Source organism: Cydia amplana, chromosome 6 (assembly GCF_948474715.1).
Source record: "Cydia amplana chromosome 6, ilCydAmpl1.1, whole genome shotgun sequence".
Lineage (NCBI taxonomy): Eukaryota > Metazoa > Arthropoda > Insecta > Lepidoptera > Tortricidae > Cydia > Cydia amplana.
The window spans coordinates 10,971,507-10,988,549 of record NC_086074.1 but is presented as its reverse complement, the minus strand read 5'-3'; the positions used below and the strand labels follow the sequence as shown (position 1 = coordinate 10,988,549).

General features: G+C 37.6%; 1 protein-coding gene across 1 annotated transcript; it reads right to left on the bottom strand.

Annotated features, from left to right (window-relative positions):
- Positions 1-404: 404 nt before the first annotated feature.
- On the bottom strand, positions 405-15,439 carry LOC134649147 (beta-galactosidase-like). Its single transcript, XM_063503861.1, has 13 exons — positions 15,245-15,439; positions 13,613-13,789; positions 11,957-12,114; positions 11,368-11,518; positions 6,311-6,374; positions 5,911-6,005; positions 5,652-5,835; positions 5,198-5,419; positions 4,973-5,091; positions 4,581-4,862; positions 3,923-4,057; positions 3,560-3,772; positions 405-605 (listed from the first exon to the last, which is right to left on the bottom strand). The coding sequence occupies exons 2-13, from the start codon at positions 13,781-13,783 to the stop codon at positions 405-407; spliced, it is 1,995 nt and encodes a 664-aa protein (XP_063359931.1). The 5' UTR covers positions 13,784-13,789; positions 15,245-15,439.
- Positions 15,440-17,043: the final 1,604 nt, after the last annotated feature.

Sequence of the window (17,043 nt, the reverse complement as noted above, 5' to 3'; positions counted from 1 at the left end):
AGTGCGTTATAGCTCTAACGGAACATCAAGTAGGTTTCTGGCTTTAAATGCTGTCTTAGCGTAAACCAAAGAGTAAATTAAGTACATATATTATACTTACTACTCTTTTTTGCCTTGGAAAATAATTTGCCCAATAGAGAAATGTGGCGTTCCGTATGAGCATCAGGACCCTTTGGGCATGGAACGTCTCAACTCAAATAAGGAACAAATATACGTCATCATTGCCCTTCGTCGTCCCAGCCATGGCTCACTAAGGGACCTGTAGTCCAAGAGACGGATAAAAAAAGACAGGTCTGGGATTTTCTTTCATTTTCATTAACGGTTTACAAAGTTTTATTTTGACCTTAGTAGATGGCGACATTTATCCTCTTAGTCAAAGTTGGACAGTTTTACGGCTTAGTAAACTATTGTGCAGTTCTATCGAGTATGGGGTGAAGTATGGACTCGATTGAGGTGTCGGCAGGTGCCCGGTCCAGCTCAAGCACTTGCACGTGGTTGCGTTGCGGGGCGGCGCGCAGCCAGCAGCCGGGCACATATAGAGTCACCTGCGGCCCGGTGCCCGGCCAGTAGCGCCCGAGGTTGTGTCCGTTCACCCAAATGAAACCCTAAAAAAACATTTTTTTTTTAACAAACTGCCTTTCGTCATAAGTTGTGGCTACTTATACAAAATTCATCAAAACAAATAATCGTTAGTCAAACCTATCAAATTTTATCAACATCTGACAGAAAAATAAAAATCCCACCTACATAGGTTTTTCGTTGGGGTTGGGTTGGGTGTGATTAATAATCACTGATTATTTACTCACACCCATATATAGGTACCTACTTAAGTTTTAAATTTGACTTGATGTAGAGCGGGGCTCAAACATCTGGGGGCACGGCAGTGCCCCCGCCAAGTCGAGCAAAACAAAGAGGCACGGCCGTACCATCCTTTTCTCGAAGCGATTCAGGCCAAGCGGCTGAAGCTAGAACCCTGAATTTTCAGTGACATATAGGGCTTAACATGCTTAAGATACATTCTCAAAAACATTAAATCTGAACTTGTAGTTTAAGAATTATTATACGTCAAAGTTCCTTAGTTTCGACACTGACACACTCATTCACTCACCGATCATCATTCTCGATCTCAAACTTCTAGCATACCCACAAGTTTAACATTTTAAACATAAGTAGTTTTTAGCTTATCAAGCCATAGAAAACCTAAAAATATTGCAATATCAGTCACGTTTTAAAGATCTAAGAACTGCATAAGTAAGTTTGTAATCCCATATAAATATATGAGTACCCGAAAAGACGGACTGTCTACAAAAAGAGATGACATCCCATCAGAAGCATTACATGTACAAAGGTGCCAGTCTCGCACCGCTTTTACTACAAAAAAGTTTTGAGATGTAATGTGAAACCAAGTCGGTTATTTTAATCAGTGCCAGGGGGTGTTAAAACCGTATCAATAAGATATCTTTAATTTGTAATACAAATAATGACTTGGCAATCGCACATAATGAATGAATGAATGAATGAATAACCAAATGTTGAATCCGGAAGGGATTCAACTAACTTTATCTATGGGAGAGCTGTAAACCTATTATGCCTAACTCCTACTGCCCTAGTCAACCCTAAACAACCCTAATTCCCTAGCCCTACCATAGATTCAGTTTACATATAAATAAATATAATAAACAGGGATGTCTGCACCTTTGCGACCTACGGGTACAGACGGAAGGTTGGAAGGATATGGGTAAATGGGTTTTTGGATAGTCACTGCTAGTTACACAGACTCATGCAACTAATTAAGGCGTGAAGGTGTCTTATGCCACAGTGACGGAGAGTAACCTGGTCGATGAAGAGTCCAAATGAGAAAAGAGGGTTTATTTACAATGATTATTCTATTTATACAAAAATTCTGCATATGAGTGATTCTATACAATTAAAAGTTACGTTCGTGTGCGTTTCCGTAGTCGGCGGTTTTGTTGTCCCAATTTGCTCTGCTGCTGATGTAGTCGTATGTTCAACGCACGTGAACATTCTGGCGCGTCTCCGGAGCAGGATCAGTGTATGTTTCCAGCTCGTATAGTTCTAGTGCGGGCTCGTTCTGTCGTCTCTTTGGAAGAGCGTAGATGTGTGGTGTGGTGGGGCGCCGGGTTGCAGGCTGGACGCTGCCGCCACTGGGTTGAGGTTGGTCGCTGCCACCACTGGGTTGAGGTGGCTCAAGATTGTCGTCGCTCGCCGGTGACCATGATCGTCTGGCTGCCGTTGCTCGTAGTCGCCGTATCACCTTCGTAAATGCTTTACTCGTAAATATGTGTAATGCTCAAACTGCAATTAGCGCTAGCGTTATGTTAAATTAGAATTATTTTAATAGGTGTCGATGATCCTTATGTCATTATGCAGCCGTGCGATGGCCAAGTCATTATTTGTATTACAAATTAAAGATATCTTATTGATACGGTTTTAACACCCCCTGGCACTGATTAAAATAACCGACTTGGTTTCACATTACATCTCAAAACTTTTTTGTAGTAAAAGCGGTGCGAGACTGGCACCTTTGTTAATGTAATGTTTTTGATGGTTGTTTTGTTAGTTACAAACCTAGACATATCAACGTACAGTTAGCGGTTAGCCGACAGTCGCTTAATTACTTGTGTTGTGTGAATAATTTAACCTTAATGCATGATCCTATTAGTATTCGTTGCTGGCAAAAATAACTAGTATAATTAAAATAAACCAGGGTTATCTCAAGGTTACTTCTATTAGGTAACACTAAGAAAATATTTACGACTTAGGTATAAAAACTGTGGCTTCTTAAATACGATTTAAAAAAAAGCAACATTGTGCCTAATAAAAACAACACAAGCAAAAAAGCATATTAACATCGCGAGAACTACATTATCATGTTGGGAAGTTTTTTTGAAGAAAACTTACAACTGTGAAACTCACCATGTTCTAAATAACTATCGTGAGATGGATTGATTAACCTTTGGTACCTATCTACCTATCAATAGGAAGGGGCGACTTGTTGTCACCCCCTCCAACGACGCCATGTCAGCAGTTTGGAAAAAAATCGCCGGAAATCTTATTTCCAAAAGAGGTAACCTTAACTGGCCACCTCGCGACGCAGATTTATGTCCAATGGATTTTTCTTATCTCCCCGATATTCATATATCCCAAAAGTAAATTTTTGTCAACCATCTAAGCTCCATCGAGGAATTTAAAAAATATATACTTACAGGGAAATGCAAGAAATTTTCCATTATTCTTTTCACGCTGTAATGAACATTTTCAGATTCAGGTTGCAAAGGGATAGGAGGAATGAAACGGTTTACATTCTATATTAATTATTTTTGAAAAATAAAACCTTATATTGTCTACTTTCATTACAAATAAGCGTTTTTTCCCTGTTTAAATGTTTTGTTATTCAAAGAAAGATTTTAAATGTTAATTTATGGTCAACTCTGTAATATTAATTACGACAAAACTATATGTAACTGTTACGATTTCGCCATTTAGGTTAAGGAACTTTAAATAATATTGAAGAAAAGTGGCTTAAACTATTTATTACCTTTCCCCATGAAGTAGTATCGAAAAATGTATCTTGAGGTTGTTCGTTTTCTGGAATAGTGAAGTAACCGTCAAACAGCATCGGTACTTCGAACCCCTGCCCGTCGTCAGCGGTAGCCGTCGCTAACCCGTCCAGGTTTTCAAGGGGAAATCCAGTTACGGACCAATTACCGTTGAGCACCTTTATGCCCAAAGTGACATAACTGCGGATACCCTGTTAATTAAACATGACTATTGGAATGGAACTTTCAAATAATATTGATCATACTATTTCTTTAAATAAATGGAGGAAATTTAAAAGATCGTTGTACGTAGAAGACCGGGGTGCTAATATTCAAAATCCTCCTCGCTAGATTTTACGAACCTTAAAGTCGTGTATTCCGCTGCCAAAATTGATGCGTCCTTGGTTTTCTACAAGTAATGATACAACTGAGTCAGATTTGGTTTCTACCGGCAAGGAATATAGTTTTTTAGTCCAGCTTAATATTCCTATTAGTCTCTGTAAAATAAAATGTACAAAATGTTATGCTACGTTTATCATGAATTTAATTTTAAACTACACGGTGTCGCGTGTTCAACATGGATCAAACGAAAGCCGCGCCTCCTATATATCATGCGCGGCCTTACAACATAAGTGTGCCCTTACACAATAATGGCCAAGAGCGTATAACCAGAAAGAGATATTTACCGGATTTACTGAAACCAGCCAGCCTATTATGGATAGCTTTATCCATCTTTATCCACGTGATAAAATAACTGTCACTGTTTAACACCGTGGGAAAGAAAGTGACGGACACCGTTTTATCACGCTGTCACGTAGACAAGAACGACCATCATATCCGTACTGATGGTTTCATTTATGGAAACAAATTCTCCGATTTTTCCGTAAATATCAATTTTCGCTTAAAGTCAAATCGCTAGGTCAACTCTTTATAATTCTTTAAAAAAAATTAAGTAATTATTTTATATTTATTAGTTAATTTTAGAAATATTTGTACGTAAGTAGATAAAAAAATACTTACACCGTCAACAAAAACATGAATGCGATCCCGAGGTTTTCTAATTTCCAACAGAGTACCTGGGCCCATTTCCCCCGGTGAGATTTCATAGAGCACTAGTCCGGAGCGCTGGCGCAGCTTCTCAAACGTTGGCAGTGTTGGGCCGACTATACTTGGATACTTTTTTCCTAAACTTGCCCGGCCTGCTGTAGATAACAGACCAAGTCGCTTTGTTAGGGTTATTTTTCCATACGCAGATTTATTGGATGGTGAAGGAGGAGCAATGTCTGCCACTTCTGGGTTATGCTGAAATAAATGAGATTTAAACATTATAGGTATAAATTATAACATGTAATTGTAATATGTAAGTACTTATTTTATAAATGGTTTGTATTTTTCATTAATAGATTTCATACCCTTGCTAAAACGTCGCGAATAGCGAAATATTTTGGAGTAGGGTCTCCGGCCTCGTTTAAAGGGGCATCATAGTCATATGACGTAATATCTGGCGTATATGTGCCGTCATAGTTGGCACCTGCAATAAAAACGAAGATTTTTTATTCTCATTTTTGGATAAAAGTAAATACCAAGTAGGTATAGTTATTAACACAAGAATGACAACAATTTCATTTAATAAAAACCTGCTGTGAATTCGAAGTTGGTGCCGCCGAAGAAAACGTAAATATTGAAGTTGATGGAACTGTTTAGCATGGTCTCTAGAGTGTCGACGACCCTGGGCGTGGAGACTCGCTGGAAGGACTCGCCCCAGTGCGTCAGCCAGCCTGGGTAGTACTCGGAGTTCATCAGAGGACCGTGCGGCATGTAGCTCCTTAATGAGTTAAAATAATCTTGGACGTTTTTCTCTGTTAACACAAAAAGAAGTCAGCCAAAAAGAAGACGGTCGGTTTGTGGTTTGATCCGAGTAGGTGTCTGTGCCTGATATGCGATAATCTCAAACGTTACATAACATGGTGGATTTTACCGATTTCTTGACTGGTTACCAAGGGCGATTTGGAATATTATAATATTGCAAATAAGAATGCATTCTTAAATAGGTATATTCAGTAAAAATAGATGTTGTGAATGGATACTTACTGGAACTTACGCCGAAATCAATTGTGGTGAGAACTTCTGGGATAGCACCATTTTTGAAAAGGGAAATATAACTGCCATCAGTGGTGTACAGGAGAGCTTTGTCACCCACATGGTGAAGCATTATGTCACGAGATTGTGTTTTGTATTCCATGTCACTACCGTAACTGCCATATTCATTTTCCACCTGTAATGCCACATTGAATTAGGTCATTATTTAAATTAATTAGAATGCGTTATTGCATACGATTAGAATAATTACCTGAACTAAAATAATCGGGCCTCCGTTTCCAAATAATAGAGGTGTAAGTTGTTCAAACAATTTCTGCAACCATATTTTTGTTTCAGCCATGAAATCTGTTGAAAAACTTGACAATAACCAAATCGACTTCATAATTTTCGCAAAACATTTACATTTATAAGTTGTGCCTTTTATTTTGTATTACTGTGTTCCTGTTTTTTTTTTTTTGTTTTTCATTGTTTTTTTAGTTATCATTCACGCTTATTACAGTTATACGTACGTATACAAATACAAATGACTGGTGCGTATACAATATAAGATTAATAGGATAAGTTCGCTATTGTACTAATAATGTGTGTTCCTGTTTTGGGTTTCTTTTTTGTACAATAAAATGTTTTACTACTACTACTAAAACCATTACCTGCATCAGTCGATCTCAATCGTATTTGAGGGTACTTTCCCAGTAGCCAATATGGAAAACCGCCCTGTGAAAAGAAAATAATAACTGTGAAACATCTCTGTTGTCATTGACATGTAATTTTTATTCTAGAAATTTTCCACTTAGGTGAGGCCGACCACTTTTTTTTTACTGTCCTCAAAGTCAGGTATCCTACCATACAAGTTTCATTCTATTTTTCGATGAGGTTTTTTTTGATGAATTTTTGTCCAACTTTTTTGCCATTTGTACAAAATCTGCCAGGTTAAGCCTAGGCCGACCAAGTGCGTTGGAAGCTACTAAATGTCAGGTACCTCCACAGGGTAGGTATATTCTATTTTTTTATCAGGTTTGTTTCATGCAGCCGGCCACCGGACTATAAGGACCGGTACAGACGGACTGCTACCCGACTGCAACTTGTATGGAAACCTCACGCCGACGTTGCAGTGGGCGTGCAGTCGGCGTGCAGTTTCCATACAAATTTCGTCCGTCAGTATCGGCCCTAACATCTACTAATAAAATTAATTTATGGATGGTTTGTGCTAAGTACTTAAGGTGACGGTAGAGGTGGGTAAATTTTCAGATTCTGTCAATTTACCCCATTTCACACACAAGCGCACTTCACGCACACTACCTCACTTTACTGGGACAGGTCACTGACCCATCAAGTTTTTTTTAAGATAGCGTTTTGAGTTTAGTGGCCTCCTTTTAGGAAAAGCGTTCCATTGAAAGAAGAAAGAGAAACAATACATTTAATCTTGCTTTCCTTGTCTGTTCATGTCACACGTGACGTATTTAAATTCTAATAATTCATTTGGTTGTTGACAATTTTCTACATTATGGCTTTGTCGAGATACGCGTTTTCTAAAGTTAAACCGAATAAAACCAGATGTCATTAAGTCAGATGTAAAATTTTATTTACTACTCTATACGACTTTTCATAAGACTCAAAATCAATTAAATGAGAATTTAAATAAATAAAGTTCCGGCAGGGTGCAAAATTTAATTAAGGCGGACAAAATAAAATTTGAAAATATATGGAAACAGTGTTGGCTAATGTACCCCTAATATCTTTACCGATTTACTTTTATGTGGTATATTCGCCTTTTGTTTCACTATTAAATTAATACAATTAAAATAAAAAATATTATACCGGTATTCCACCGGTATTATTTCAGTGCTGAAGCGATTATCTTCGATCGTAGCCTTGATAATGTAGGTGTTGATAGTTACTTACGGCGGTAGGAGCGGCAATGAACCCCGTGCAGAGTAGAACGTGAGGTGCGTTGGGATAAGTGCATATATCTACTTATAATTCTTTGGCTGGTTGGTAACCCTCTATATTTTATTTTTTGTTTTACTGTTATTAGGTTAAGGGAGTTTTAGGGAGTGAAAAAAAAATGATTTTCGTTTTATGCGCTCGCGTGTTTGCCGATGGATTATAATTAGACAAAAGAACTTGTTTTCCACGCATCGAATGTAGATCCCTATGACACTTCCTCCAAGTCTTCTCCAATAATGTTTATACCGTATTTTAATTACCTACCTTAAATGTTACATTTCTAAATATTTTTTTTGTGCTATACATACTTCAAAAAAATCGCTGGAGGCCTAGCGGTAAGAGCGTGCGAATTGCAATTCCGGCTCGTACCAATGAGTTTTTCGGAACTTATGTACGAAATATCATTTGATATTTACCAGTCGCTTTTCGGTGAAGGAAAACATCGTGAGAAAACCGGACTAATCCCAATAAGAGCCTAGTTTACCCCCTATGGGTTGGAAGGTCAGATGGCAGTCGCTTTCATAAAAATTAGTGCCCACGCCAATTTATGGGATTAATTGCCAAGCGGACCCCAGGCTCCCATGAGCCGTGTCAAAATGCCGGGACAACGCGAGGAAGATGATGATGATGTGACACATACTTCCAAAAAAATCTACAAATATTTTACGTGACAACTGCTTATAAGTAAATATTATGTAGGTACACTTATAAAGTATAAAGTAGAAAATATCTTATAGGTACATAATATAAAAACCGATCATGTACGAGTAGGATTCACTATGGGTTCCACAGTTACACATTTTTATTGCATATTTTTTGTTTAAGACCAACTCACCTATTATAGGACATAGGTCTTCCATTAATCTTTTGGCGTTGAACTATTTTTTGTATATGTATTTATGTAATACAATTCTGAGTTAGGTTATGGTACATTTTTGCTCACCTACTTATAATTATGTATTATATCTGATATGTCACATGATACCAAAAATCGCCGCAAAGTTAAAAGTTCATTTATTTACGTTACTCATCTTCGGATCACCGACTTACTACTTCCTTACTTGACATATGTGTACGAAATTTCAATTGAACTAGTCCAGTAGTTACGGTGAAAATTGGCTTTAACAAAATGGCAGACACACGAGTGATCTTATAAGGGAGATTATTTTCCTTGAGTGAATGGTATGCATTTACCCCAATGCACCTCACGTTCCACGCGGCGCGGCGTAATCTGGCCCCTATTTCACCACGGTGACAGGTACGACAAAAACATCACTGTTATTGACGCCATAGGCATCCATGGACTACAGTTACCGCTAACACTGATTTAAACTTTCACGATTTTTACACATTATTAAATTGTACAACGGAACCGCAAAACGTTCAAGCGGATAAACAAGACCAAGTGCGGGTAGTTCGAAAAACTCGCGCGGTTAGAAGATGCTGATGTCAACTTAAGCCAGTCTTCTCCGAGACCACGGGGACAACGCCGTCCTCGAAACGTCGGAGGTAAATCTTAAAACTTAGATACGCGATTAAGTCCCGTTGTACAATTTAATAATACAGTTACCGCTTACCATCGGGCGGGCCGTATTCGTGTTTGCCACCGTCATTGTACCTATTATTAAAAAAAACTTTATTATATCGGATAAAACAGACATTTCTCTCGCGAAAAAATCTTGTGACAATTGTCACAAGATTTTTCAAAGAATTTTCGGTAAGTCTTGACAGGAAATGAGTTCTGTGTCGCAATTTCGATACAGTTGCCGTGTTTCTTGTGACAATTGTCATTAGCTTCGCAAAATAAGAATTTTTTAGTGGCAATATAATGGAGTTTATTTATTTATTAAAATGTTGGTGGCAAACAAGCACATCGCCCGTCCGATGGTAAGCGGTTACCGTAGCCTATGGAGGCCTGTGACGTCAGCAACAGTGATGTCGACAACTGTCGCACCTGTCACCGTGGTCGTGGTGAAATAGGGGCCAGTAAGTACCTAATAATCGCAGTGGTCTTAAGTGTCACAGACCCTACTGGCGCTTAAGTCCTTTATGACTATTTCTGCCTATTTTAAATTGTTCAAAAAAAAAGAAACCGAATAATTATATCGGACTACCAAATTTTCACGAGAATCAGTTGAGAAATGTGATATGCAAAGGAGAAGAATTCGGACATACGAAAGCATTTTTGCCCAAGTTGAAACGGAGACCTTCGCCAACGCTCGGTCAATGATGGTTTAGGTACAGCTAGCTGCAGAGAAAAGGTACCACCCCTGCATACAATTATCTATCTGGTCGTACCTTTTCTCTGCAGCTGACTGTACACCTATAAAAATGGTTGTCCCTGCTGTAATTTTATACCGGTACCGTACTTTGTATTTCAACCGGTATAGTTTTACCTTCAAAACGAACCGGTATTGATAAATAATAACGGTACCATACCGCTTATACCGTAAAGAAAGCATGATGCAGTCTCTGCTTTGCACGATTATTGTGTGGACAAAATTCTTATAATCACCGAAACATACATACCTACGCACATAATGTCATTGAAATAAAACATTGTTATTTTATAGTAAATTTATATAATACTCGATATATACACATAACAATAACCAGACCGCAGCGGTATTAGCCTGTAAGCTTCATCTCTTGTCTCCAAATCCGCAAAAACTAGTTAGTACTAAATGCTGGTCTTGCTGTTATTTTATTCTTGAAGATTATGGCTTGTTTCTTGATTATTGAGAACAGCACGTAATCGCACACATATAGACGGAACGAACGGCAACAAAGTAGGTGAAGACACTAAGACTTTCAGGTATTAAACGAATTACGCTTCGTATTAATAGGTAAGTAATATTTAAATGAATATATAATATTCTCTAACGTAAATACAAGATTACAATTGACATCAAATGTCATTGACGTACAGAAGTCATATACTTTTTTTTAATGACGCAAAATTGATACCAGCATAATGAAAATCAATCCCAATCAGTAAAACGAGTCTTTAAACTTTTTTTATTTTAAGCGGGTTTTGAAGGAACAAGTTACTTAAATTCAATTGTAATCGTATTGTTTTAGGATAGTTTACTGCTGTTTTCGATCGTTACGACCTGTAAATAACAACAAATCAAATTTTAAATAAATTTATTTACCCTATTTTTTGAAATACAATTTATCTACTGGTATACATTTTCGTATGCGTATATGATGAAATGTCTAAATAATGTCAAAAACGAGCTACAACGACGTACACGTCTGCTTCGATCCAAGGCCAGCGGCCATCTGACTCGAAGAAGAATTTTGAGTGATGTCGTCAATGTATGGAAATTGTACGAAAGTTTACATTTGGGATTGAATTTCTGTGTTGTATTTGTGAGTAAAAATATAAGTAGGTAATAATTTGCTAGTTTAGTTATCTAGCTTTCAAAATCACACAACAACTCAATTACCGTTAAAGGCAAAACTGTAATGCGTGTTGCTCAAACGGAACTCCATATTTTGATTTTTGGATACTTTTAGTGTCGATTTGTAGAGAATTACAGCAAATAAAAAATATTATGCCGTGAAGAGCCGGTACACGGCTTCTTCGTGAACAAATTTACGTATAATTTAATGCAGTTATTAAACATTTCTTTAACAAATTGATTGCACAAAGTGAGCTCTAAATCGAAAACGTCATATACCGTCCCCTTAGTTACCACTACCTTACAACGACCTAATTACTCCAAAAATATAAAACATCAAAATGATAGTTCACCAGATCTCTTTCAGCACATATGTAGGGCCCGGGGCGCAGCAGCACATGTAGCCCCTCCTCCGCGGCGAGACGTATAAAAGCAGCCACGTCGCGATCACCTTCGAAGGAGTATTGTCTCTCTTCAGGCTCATGGAAACTCCATTCGACATACCTGATTATACACAATTGCATTTATAACATAGAACGTGTTGTATGAAAAAATCATCATCTTCCTCGCGTTATCCCGGCATATAGCCACGGCTCATGGGAGCCTGGGGTACGCTTGACAACTAATCCCAAGAATTGACATAGGCACTAGTTTTCACGAAAGCGACTGCCATGTAACCTTCCAATCCAGAGGGGAAACTAGGCCTTATTAGGACTAGTCCGGATTCCTCACGATGTTTTCCTTCACCGAAAAGCGACTGGTAAATATCAAAATGATATTTCGTACGTAAGTTCCGAAAACGCATTGGTTTGGTACGAGCCGGGGTTTGAACCCGCGACCTCCGGATTGAAAGTCGCACGCTCTTACCGCTAGGCCACCAGCGCTCTTTATATTTTTGTATGAAAAAAATATTAGCATTAAAGTAATAGAATAGGTACTAACGTCGACACAGCGTTAAGTCCAGCTGCTTTCAACTTATGCAAGCGATCTTTCCAGTACACTGCAGGCACTCTGAAGTAGTGCAGGGAACCTGATTTTATTTGAATTGGTTCTCCGTTGATCGCGAAGTGATCATCTACGATACTTATGCTGGGATTAGTCTGAAAATTCAATGGTACAGTTAGTTTATTGTACTATTTTGATATTTGAGTGAATTCCTTCATAAAGTGCGACTGCGTGCGGCATGCATTGGTTTTACAGTGATGTGAACCGATTTCATTTTTTTTTTCTTTTATTTGAAAGAAGGTTATCTAAGTAGTGCAGTACGGACAGAGTCGCACCATTAAGGTTCCTTTTTACCATTTTGGTACGGAACCCTAAAAATAGTTATATTCAGTTATTTATTGTACCTACATAGTTCGATTACCTACGTTTATATTATGTTACAGTGATAGGTATGTCAGGCATGTCTGTCTGGACACGTGGAGTTTTAAACACATGGCTACGATCGTATGTACTAATTTAAACGATAACCAATCACATTATAAATAAATAATTAGATACTCGTATGCATTTGTACAAATTCCTATGAATGTATGGATTCCACCCTTCGCGCAATATATCTATGTACCTATGTATTACAAATCTACCGCATTTTTGAATGACAAATGCATGGCCACACATACAGGTCGTTTTTTGATGTGAAAACTTCTTTAGCGGCGCTGTGCACTTTTTGTGATGGGGAAAAAATGTTGAACTCGTAACAGGTGTCACGTAACCGTAAGACGTAAGACGGTCACGTGACCTGATCGAAAAACTGTTACTTCAATGTCATTGAGTTTTTCTTTATTGATTTAAATGCCATCTAGTGAGTTTCGATCTAACTGGTATTAATATAACTCGAGTACTAACAGTGATGTGCTTAGGGGTTTCAAGTAATGCGATGAAATAACGCTAGATGACGTTAACCTCAATTATACATAGTGCTGCAGACATTTTGCAATAGTGATTGAGTTTTCACTTCTGCCGGCACTCCCTGAGTGCAACTCGTTGTTTTTTTTTTTCACCCGAATATCACTACATAGTACAAAACAAAGTCGCTTTCCTGTCTGTCTGTCTGTATGCTTAGATCTTTAAAACTACGCAACGGATTTTGATGCGGTTTTTTTAAATACATAGAGTGACTCAAGAGGAAGGTTTATGTATAATTTGTTAACCCGTGCGAAGCCGGGGCAGGTCGCTAGTATAATATATATGTAAGTAAGTCATAATACTGAGAAACATGATAGGTATCATAAAACATTCAGGCATTGGCAACGTCAAACGTATAAGGGCCACCCCACATCTAGCGTCTTTCGAGCGTCGGCGTCTACAACTCTATGGCACTGCTCGACGCAACGCTGACGCAACGTCGACGCAACTGCGCAGCGACGTCACTTTCCATAGCGCTGACCAGACGCCGGTAGACGCCGACGCTCGAAAGACGCTAGATGTGGGGTGGCCCTAAAGGCCACTTGCACAGTTCACTAACCCGGGGTTTACCCGTTAAACCTGGAGTTACCATGGTTACCAGTATAATTTGACACTGGGTTAACCCCGGGTTAGAGAAATGGTGCAAGTGGCCCTTAATGGTTTAAAAACAGCCAGTATTGTGCTAACCTTGACTGAGGATGTGTCAACAGAACGAATCCTGTTCCTCCCCGGGCTCCTCACGTGAACGACTGACGGTTCGAACGACATCGATGCCGGGCTCGCGGCCTGCGCCACACCATACACCACGCAACACAGCCATAGCGCCGCGCTGCGTCTGCAGCAATCGCGCATGCGCATAATGCCCTGAAATTCACAAAAGCAAATGTAGGCATAAAAATATTATGTATCTTGTTATACCACCAAAAATAACAAATAGTAGTAGTTACTTAGCAGAGCAGAACATTTCCTCGAGATAGTTTATCACGGCGGTTTTACCAATGTTGGTTTCTATTCGGTGAAATAATACAAGCGGCTTTCTTTAAAATATACAAGTTGATTATTCAACACTCAAGACAACAAATAACCCCAAAGAAATCCTGACTGGACACTATTAGTAGGTAATAAAATGGACGATAGTGATATCACAGTACAAGGAAAATGGTTTTGAACATATTTTAAGTAAACGTTCACGTTCGAAACGAAAGTTCTTAATATGTAAGTATCTGGTTGCAAGTGATGTGCATCACTTGGATGCAAGTACCTATGCTTTGTTGTACATATTATATGTATACCTAAGGCTCTGAACAATTTAAATTTGTCAGACTAGAAGACACTGCAAAGAAGCTTACATAACCTCCTAAGAGGAGAGGAGAGATATATATATATATATATATGTATATTTATATATTTCGGGGATCTCGGAAACGGTTCTAACGATTTCGATGAAATTTGCTATATGGGGTTTTCGGGGACGAAAAATCGATCTAGCTAGGTCTTATCTCTGGAAAAACGCGCATAGTATGAGTTTTTATACCTATGTTTTTCTAAGATAACCTTTATTATGTAATGGATATCGTCAAAAACGATTCCAATGAATTGAACGGTGAAAAATATTACAATTGAGATAAACAATAAACATATGTATTAGACAAAAATTAATTACATTAGTGTTCAAAATATCATGTAATTTTTAACGGGTACGGTCATAAATGCCGGTGTATTACGTTATCATATTAATGCTGTTTTTCCTTAAAGCTAAACTAAAATATTATTTTCAAACAGGTAGATATCTTTTCTTTCTAGATATCTTTTCATTGTCTTTCGATAAATATAGCAGTGGTCTGCGGAGCCAAATATCCCCATAGCAGCGTAATGTTATTACTTACTTTGTTAAAAAAAAAGTCATTGTTTTACAGTCTTATGAAATGTATGTATGTTTGTAAGCATGATCGAATAAGGTACTTTATGAGTTGTGTATCCAATTGTTACTTCTGTGTATCTTCCTATTAATAGGCATAACCGAACTTGCCCTGTTTCTACTTATTACCTATATCATTATTTTATACTTAATGGAACTATAGGTCTTATTGTACATATATCTACAAGTTTAAACATATTTGTATGTGACTGTTTGTTTCCTAAATAAATTAAAAAAATAATAATTGTACAAAATTGTTACAAGAACAGTTGAATTTTAAATAGGCCAATCTAATTGCCATTAATTAGTCTTTGGAATATAAAAACAGAGATTAAGTGAGAAGCAACAGATTATAAACATAATAATTACATATCTTTTGATTTACGTTACTCACGTCTTACCGATCGATGACAATGACCCCGCCGGCTCTGAGCTGCGTCTGGGCAGCGCTTGTACTCACTTGAATTATGAGAGATCAGTTAGGTACGACCAGCTTGATTCGAATACAAAGGTAGCCCGAATGTGATACGAGCGACTTTTTTATAGATATAGATCGACCGGACACGACCGCCTGTTGCGCCTCACTACGAGTTACTCCCCGATTCTTACTCATTACACTCGTTTAATAGTTAATTACGTAGCAAGTAGGTAACTATTGGCTGCGTCATTTTGTTTTATTCGTGTGGAGGTCCTGAACTGCTCGACTTACGACGGCAAATTATTGACGATTCTCTCCATTCGGTAATTTCAGTAAGAAATAGATAGTACCGTATAACATTATATATACCTTACACTCTTTATTTCCTGAAAAACAACAATACCTAAGAAATGTACATTAATGCTACCCTCTTATCTTCAAAATTGCTGCGTCTACAATTTACGTATTTAACTATAAGATTTTAAAAGGGAACGCTAGGATTGCCCTTTACCTTTAAGTGGCCCTTGTTTCAATGCCTTATGAGCCGTATTTCCATACGAAATTGACGTGGGCAATGTTGGCGAAAACCTCAGAGAACATTAGGTACTTTACTTTAAAATGTTTGAATCATTATTAAACCCACCTTTCTGATCATACCGGAAACAGATCGAATAACTAAATTTCTAATACCCCTGTAGATAAGCTAATTCCATTATATTGATATTCATTGAAAGAAACAAACTTTATATATAATGGTATAAGAGTTTCGTTAAGATAGGTGTGCAGACATAATACAATATTAATTAAAAATAACATTTAAAAAAATTAATTATAGTAGACAGTATACACCCCTATAATGGACGTGGAACCGGTAATGGGACACAAAACCACAAATCCTCTAAAATGAGTATCTAAAAGTAGTTTATGAACACTGGCAATATTTTACCATAAATAAGAGTCATACAGCTGTTTAAGTTTGACTCTTTATTAATTTCGGTTACTTTAAAAAAAATTTACGCCAACCCAAAAGTTGTCGTGTCACTGAAAAAAATAAGAGAGGTGAGTTCATATATTAAATTGTAATTAATTATTACTTGGTGTAAACTAGAATGTGTTTTGTTAATTGCATTTACCATGAGATAAGGTATACAACACACTATGTTGTGACTCTAGAGATGTATAAAAAATAGTGGTATTTTGACCAATCCCATTATAGGAGCTGTAAAACTGCATACCTCCTATGATGGGACAATTTACATAATGATGCTTGCCATGGCGTAATTTCATGTTTAAACAATACAGAAGTATAATTTAGTTACGAACTATGTCAGGAGGTCTCCTCGGACTTCGGATAAATTAATATCGTTTATACAAAATTTTATTTAACTTGCCCTGTTAGTTTGTATGTTAATTAGTGTGGTTCAAACCTTGGAAGTTGAATTTGAGCCACTTTCGGATTTCCGATTGAGTTGAAATTTTGGATACGTATGCAAATCGGATGACAATGCAATATCATGATAACATGGGCCTGATCTCATGATGTAGACAGGAGGTGGCCATGTTAGAATTGTCTCGATGAGTATTAGTTGGCTGTGAAAAGAAAAATACATTCTTACATAAAAGCTTATACCAAAAATTAGTAATATAATAACTATTTTTTTGCCAAAAACTTATTCCCTATCCCAATATCTTATACTGATAGGGTATGTCCATTATAGGGGGCCCATTACTGGATCCACGTCCATTACCGGGGTTCCATTATTGGAGCTTTGGTGTCCATGA

Excerpts from the sequence above, each read along its gene's own strand:
- LOC134649147 (XM_063503861.1), bottom strand. The coding sequence starts at position 13,783 with ATGCGCATGCGCGATTGCTGCAGACGCAGCGCGGCGCTATGGCTGTGT. Across the intron at positions 5,836-5,910 it reads GCCCGATTATTTTAGTTCAG|GTGGAAAATGAATATGGCAG; the intron begins GTAATTATTCTA and ends GTGGCATTACAG. Across the intron at positions 5,420-5,651 it reads TGATTTCGGCGTAAGTTCCA|AGAAAAACGTCCAAGATTAT; the intron begins GTAAGTATCCAT and ends TTGTGTTAACAG.